The sequence below is a fragment of the Cricetulus griseus genome, chromosome 5 (assembly GCF_003668045.3).
Source record: "Cricetulus griseus strain 17A/GY chromosome 5, alternate assembly CriGri-PICRH-1.0, whole genome shotgun sequence".
Taxonomy (NCBI): domain Eukaryota; kingdom Metazoa; phylum Chordata; class Mammalia; order Rodentia; family Cricetidae; genus Cricetulus; species Cricetulus griseus.
In genome coordinates, this window is record NC_048598.1 from 5,699,186 (window position 1) to 5,706,616 (window position 7,431).

The 7,431-nt window shown below is 41.6% G+C and overlaps 1 protein-coding gene across 2 annotated transcripts in view; it reads left to right on the forward strand.

Moving 5' to 3' along the window:
* The window catches only part of Kcnk2 (potassium two pore domain channel subfamily K member 2), a 124,974-nt gene that overhangs the window by 89,893 nt on the left and 27,650 nt on the right, over positions 1–7,431 (forward strand). For both annotated transcript variants that reach the window (XM_027418720.2, XM_035445414.1), the window contains one exon: positions 1,490–1,629. In XM_027418720.2, the coding sequence (XP_027274521.1) occupies positions 1,490–1,629 (140 nt within the window). The remainder of the gene's footprint in view (positions 1–1,489; positions 1,630–7,431) is intronic.

A 7,431-nucleotide genomic window follows, 5' to 3' on the forward strand; every position in this document is an offset into this window, starting at 1 on the left:
GCTTCCCACCACTCCTTCCCCTCAGCCACTAAGACCCTTTTGATCATGCACTCTCCCCTGTAAACATAACCCGGTCCCCACTGAGTCAGCATCCAGGCTATATCATCCAACATGCCCTATTTCTCTGTACCCCTCACTTGAGCTTGGCCAGTGTCTGGCCCCCCTCCCTATGCTGCCTGACCCACTACAATGTGCCTTCTCACCTGTCTTGACACTCCTCACTTAAACATCCCCCATCTTCTCATTTCCTCCCTTCCTCTGTGCTCATCCACAGATCTGTGTGACCTTTTCTACCATGAGCAGCTATCTATGTGAGGCTTGCTTTCCTGTTCAGTGTGTGTGTGTGTGTGTGTGTGTGTGTGTGTGTGTGTGTGTGTGTGTGTGTGTGTGTGTGTGCAGGGCACACGCATATCAGAAGTCAGAGGACAGACTCAGGGGTCAGTTCTCGTCTTCCACCGTTTCCTGAGACAGCCCCTAGTTCACTACAGCACACTCCGTGCTAGCTGGCCCAGGAACTTCTGAGAGTTTTCTTGTCTCCATGACCCATTTCATGTCTGCATAGAAGCCATGGGGTTACAGAGGTGAGCTCTCACATTTTAGCTTTTGCATTGGTCCTGGGGATCTGAACTCAATGCAAGCACTTTACACACCAAGGCATCTCTCCATGTGAGGACTTCTCAGGTTAAAGTTGGACTTCGGAAGACATAGCCTTGACTACTTATTTGGGTAAATAAGTTACTATTTCAGGGATTGACCCCTCATAACCCCCTCGATTAGTTGTGCTGAATGGAAGGATGTTTGTAATTGTGCATGGCAGAATCCTGCAGTACAGTGACGGCAGCACACAGAATTCCCGTAAAACAAAAAGTGCTCTTCTGCCTATTCTTTCTGGACATGTAGGCCTTAAATTGATGATGTCATGGGAATTGCTCAGAGATAATAATGGTAGCATTGCCTGTAAAGACCACCAGTTCTCCATAGACCCATGGCTGCCCTGCCTTGGCCTTGCGACCAGGCCATCCTGCCTAAGACCTAAAAGTAATAGTCATCGCTAGAGTCACTCACTTACGGTTCAGTTTGGCGGACCCGCTGGATGGCACAGGTTGATAGACAGCAGGTGGACATACATGGTCCTCTGCATGGTGTGGACACAGACTCTCCTTCGTACTTTTCCAGTGGGGATGGAGAGAGGTTTAGTACACTCGGAGCAATTGGGTTCTGAGAGAGACAGATGCTCATACCTGACAAAAGAAACAGGACACAGGGTCAGGTACCATGACCTGGAGAGGGAAGGAAGCATCCTTCAGAAGCACCTTCCACACTTTCCTTGGAAACCTGAGGGTTGTGAAAGTGAATGAGAAATTTGGTGTGAGGGAAGAGCCTGGGTCTGTGGAGGAGGCCGATAGATCTGCCCTTGAGCAGTTAGTTGTTGGCTCTTGGGATTACAATTGTTGTGCCCGACGACAACAACTTTGCTTTTCTCTTGCAGGTGGATCAGACATTGAGTATCTGGACTTGTACAAGCCTGTTGTTTGGTTCTGGATCCTGGTGGGGCTTGCTTACTTTGCTGCCGTGCTGAGCATGATTGGAGATTGGCTGCGGGTCATATCTAAGAAGACGAAGGAAGAGGTGAGGCTGAGGGTGCATGGGAACAGCAGCCAGGCAAGGGTTGGTTTTATGTTCTTTTAAAAAGATATTCACAAGTTTCAACACTTAATGTTTGCATCAGCATAGAATTTACTGTATGAAGTAATAAAACACACAGGAGTTATAGTTAAGTAAATATAAGTATTGTTGAGTACTTATTATTGGGTCAGTAGCTATTTAGGAACTCAGGTTTATTTGTAATGAAAAAAGATATAATTTAAAATATTTTGTTAATTATGTGCTTTTCTTTTGTGTTCTTTCTTTCTTTTGTGCAATGGCACAAAGTGAAGTCTATTCCATGAAAAGAAAACTCTTGGACTGTAATATAGCTCCATGGTAGAACACTTGCCTAACATATGTAGAACCCTAAATTCAGTTCACAGAAACGGGGGAAAGTGTGTCAGTGTATAAGGGAATGAATAGTGATTGATCTATATATAGTGATTTATTTCATCTTCTTCAGCTATTTCCTGTTTTCTTATGTCTATATAAATGTGTGCATGTTCACACATGGACATACATGAGTGCACATGGATACACATACGCGCACATGGACACACATGCGCACACATGGACATACATGTGCGCACATGGGCATACATGCACACACATGGATGTACATGCTTGCACATGGGGATACATGCTTGCACATGGGGATACATGCTCGCACATGGACATACATGCTCACACATGGACATACACTTATATATTAGAAATCTGTGTGCACTGTGACTCTTTTCTTCACCAGAACCTGCAAATATTCAGAATTTTGTGTATTTTATACAACAAAATATATAGTACTGATCTTGAGACTTGTGATGCATGAAGTTTTTTAGAATTTAAAATGCATTGACATTTATTCCTTGGATATTCAGTTTCATTTTGTATTTATATTTGCAGAAGTACCGTTGGTTGTTGGAGGATGACTGAGTTGTGGGCTTGTTTGCTTGTTTATTTATTTATGAATGCATTTTCTTCGGGTGGGACTTGCCAACTTTGCTAATTGTTTAGGGGAGACACAGGGCTGTGCGATCTGCACCCATGGCATGTGACGCCTTTCTTTAGTAAACCTGTCCATTTCATTATCTGCTGTCCACAGGCCAGACTACACCAATGTCAAATCTTTGGTTGTTAAAAGCACATCTTCTTTAAATGTCTATCAAAGAGAAAGGGAATAAAATAAGAAATAGTGGGTTTGATTTCTTTTTACAAATTTTGTCTTACTGTTTTTGAAGCATGTCAAGTCATACGGTGTTTATGGATAGCTTAGGTCCTAATGGTAACAAGAAGAGTGTGAGTTAACCTAAAGCTACGTCCCGTGGGTACCACATTGCCCAGTTGGGATGTTGTGCATTTAGTCTAGATGTGTTCATCTGTGTCTCGGTTATGCCATTTGCCAGATATCATTTTATTGTGAGAAAATCAGCAAGACGAATGCTCCATATGTTAAATTGGGTCAAAGACCTCCTTTATGCAGGACCAGAAAGGATCTAAGTCATGAGCTTGGGGTGTATGGAGTGGGGAACGAGGAGAAAGGAAATGTTTACTTGAACTTCATGTATACTTTTTCTGAATCTTGAAATTCTCAGGGATAAAAAGAGGTTGTAGTCAGAAAAAAAAATTGGATAACAGTTAAAAAGAAAGGAACTTAGGTGTTCATCTAACTTACCTTCAAGTGCATCAAAATATCGGCACACGTGTGTGCATGCACATACCATCATTTCTTAAAGCTTGAACTTTGACAGTTAAGAAAATACTATTATGTGACACACATATATGTGCTCTAAATTAAATACGTATATACACTAATACCTACTGTGACTTCAGAGAGAATGTCTAGATGCCACTGAGGTATAATGTGAGGAGAGGGGATTTTATATCTTTATACAATCCATGAAGTTGCTGTATTATGTGTTTAAGTGTGAAAACTTGGTCATGGTGTTTTTTCAATGGGATTAGCTGACTGTGCCCTAGATCGCTTCTCCAGAGTAATGACATAGCAACTATGTCTGTGTTCGGGGCTGTTAGAACAGGTGCAGCAAGAGCTCAATTTTCTCCCTGCTCTACAAGCTATTAAGTCTAAGATGGTGCTGGCAGGAATGGTCCATGGCAGACCTCACTCCCTGGCTTGCACAGGTCCTAGCTGGTATGGGCCATGGTGAGGCCCCACTCCCTGGCTTGTACATTGCCTCTTTCTTGTTGTATCCTCACCTTGCCTTTTAGGGATTTATGGAGATTTGGGTATAGTCCATGACATTGTCTTTTCATATAAATTCACTCTTTTACAAAATGTGTTTGTTACATGTGAGGTCATATGTCCATTGTCAAGGATTTCCCTGGCTCTCAGCTAAAAGTATGAGTGTGTTTGCATGCTAACTCAGCATGGAAAAGGAAGAAGCTACTTTTTTCCTTTCCACAGACCTTTTGACTACTACCCAATGTCCCAAGTGCCATGTGCTTTCTGGAAACAGTGTCTGTAGAGTCATGTGAGGGTGGCTGTGGCCAGAGACAGTATAAGCCCTGAGCTGCAGCAGCTCCAGTTGAACCCATGGAAAATGAGTGTAATTTGAGTGGATGTGTATTTTCTGATTTACGATGCAATGTAGAGAAATGCAGAACAAGGCCACAAATTCAGTGAAGAATGTGGGGGTCGGGGAGAAGGCACTGTGTAACTAATTTGGGCACCAGGAACCAAGTATTTAATAAACGACATCATGCTTAGTTACCTATCCCAGTGAGAAGATAATTTACACTTTGAAATAGCTTGGTGAAGGGTATGACCACAGCTAAACCAAAGTGTGGATTCAGGATCCCGAGTGATAATTCTATGACACATACTCCCTAACTAAAATAAACAGATTTTAGTTTAATAAGTCTAAGCATGACATTATTACTTTGAAATATGGCTGAGCCATAGTGATAAAATACAAATATATATGAAGGATTTAAATAATTTCAAATGTTAAACCATATGCTGTTGCCATCGAGGAATCTTTTCAATGGAATTAAGATTTTGGAAGTAAAGAAAAGCATAGCTTTCCCTCAGAGTGATGTAGTGGACATTGTTGGTCTAGCGAATCCATCTGAAGTGCTTGAGAAGGAAGCCTCTGGTTGGGAGAATATGACATTTATCCAGAAGCACCACAAATAACTGTAGTTGGTTTGCATTTCTCAATAACGAGCTTACCCACTCTTTCCTGGAGACATATGCATGTCTGAAGTGTGCTCCTTCATTATTGTTTTTAAGTTCCCAGCGAAGGTAGATGGGGTTTAGCAGAAAATATTAATAGAACTAAGTATTTCTCCTATTAACCCATGTACCCTATTCTGTGAGGGGATCATGTTTCCATTTAGGAAGCAGAGAGTATTTCACTACACAGTGTAATATAATATTACTGATAACCAATTCAGGTGTAAAAAAAAATAAGATATGCTCACAACACCCAGAAAATAAAATGGGTCTTGCGTAGGAGCAAAGTAGGGAAGAATGAACCCTGACCCAGACATTGCTTAGTCACTTACTGTTTACAGCTGAGTGTGGAAGCTGTGACTTCTATGCCAGAAGATGTGTTGTGGTCCATGGGTGGTAGGCAGCAGCAGTATCCCAACACAGAATGATGGTCCTGCCAAGCCTTGCAGAAGAGGGACACTATGAATGGATGCCAAGCAATGCTTTTTAATCACAAATACTATTTCTTTAGTCTCTGAAAATATTGACATGGATTTGAGACTCCAACTTTCATGAGTTGGCCATCTGTTATTGAAGAAAATAACCAGCATCTAGGGCTTCTGGCACTCTGGCCCCCGAAAGACTGTGAACTGGCCCCAGGATCAAGAAGTAACTCAAGAATATGGGGGGAGAAATGTTTCTTCCTCTGAACACATAGTGACATCATTGGTCTCTGTACCTTGTTCAGCGTGGTAGAGACCCTTTCCATGAGAGAACTTAGGGGATCAATGTCATGTCCAGGAAACAGACAACAGAAGAAGAGATCTGGGTTGAGCCCTGGGAGCTTTGCAAAACAGGAACTGATCAGCATCACTTAAGTGAGAATTGCTTTCTAACACTAGGCTTCCATGTCTCATTTATAACAGCTTCAGCTTTCTCCTGAAAGTACTGAAAGATGTTAGGGAAGTGGAATAAATACTTTGACAAGAACAAGAAAGATGAGTTTGTAGATGCAGATGAGAGCGCTCAGTTGGTCCAGGTAGTCTTTGGGAACAATGAGGTAAAGATCAAAGTATTTATTCCAGAAACACTTGGTGGCTGTGGCTAGAAGGAATGCACTTCAGTTGCTTCTTAGTTTGTATGATAAGAAAACAAAACAAACAAATGACAAAACAAAAGATGGTGTCCATGATTCTAACTAACTTCAGTAGGGTACCTATCCATGATTCTAACTTCAGTAGAGTACTCACCACAGGAAAGAACACAGGAAATTTAAAAAAAATGAACAGATAGTAGGGATAGGATCATTTCATTTTGACATATATTGATTCGTAGATAATTTTCACATCCAAATGATTGATTTAAGCGTAACGCAATGGATCTGCATGTCTTGTTGTATGGGAGAATGGAAGCTGGGAAGATAGTTTGGAGATCATGACTATGTAAGTGACAGTGGATTTTGTGAGTGTAGATAAATGTCTTCATGAATATTTGTACAGTGAGACAACCACAGACATAAAAATGAAACCTGGGGCAAAACATTCACTGAAGGAGCTGAAGCTGAAGGTGGAGACTTGCATGGCTTAATGAATCCTCTGGCAGCAGATTCTGTTGAAGAGGCAAGGATGTGAAGTTTTGGAGGATGATAAAATGATGGATTGTGTTAGCTAAAGACAGTGGAGAAGAAAATGAATCACAGGAAAACACAGCATCCCATGAACAGATTAATAAAGTAGCTCATGTCCCTCTGGGGCAGCTGCCACTTGGGTGCCACTCCTCTAGAAAGCCATGGAAACATCATTCTGTGGGGTTTGCAGAGCATGGTGGCCATATCCTAAGATGGTCCTCCAGGCTCCTCACACACAATCCCTAATATAGACATTTTTCTCTTTTGTTTTTCTCCTCACAGCTGCCTGTCCCCTTCTTTCTTTACACCTTTCTCCTCCCTCTTTCTCTGTCTTGTTTTCATCTCCAGATTGCATAGTTGACATTGTAGGTTTTTTACTTTAATTTCTAACGTATCACAGGGGAAGGACAATACGGGTTAGTATAATTTTTAAATCTTTTGACATTCTCTCTTATTGGGATACTATAGACATGGTATGCATGATCCTAAGATTTCTCCAATTTATATTTAGTATGTATATGCATTAAAGATACTTATTTTACCCTTACTAGAGTGTTATATGAAAGAAGCTACATCCATCAAGTATATTCTTAATCTTATTAAAAGTCTTATTTTCAAAATAGAATAGAAGCAGGTGATGTCATAATGTGGCATAAAAATTCAGGCTTTCACCCCCCATGGAGATGGGATGCCTCTCCTCATGGCACAGTGCAAAGGTCTGAGTGTCAGGCTTTGCTAGCCCTCTGCTGATTACTGTTTGACTCCAGCACATTCTATCAAGGACAGTTTCCTCAGCCTCCCCTCTGAGTTACTTATTGAGTAAAGGAGGAATCGAGATGGAGAGTCACAGGAAAAGAGCAGAGGGATGGAGAAAATGACTCAGTGGATAAAGTGCTTGGTGTACAAGTGTGAGGACCAAAGTTCAGATCCCTAGATCCACATAAATGCAGGGCAGGCATGGCTGCCCTCTGTAATTCCAGCACTATGG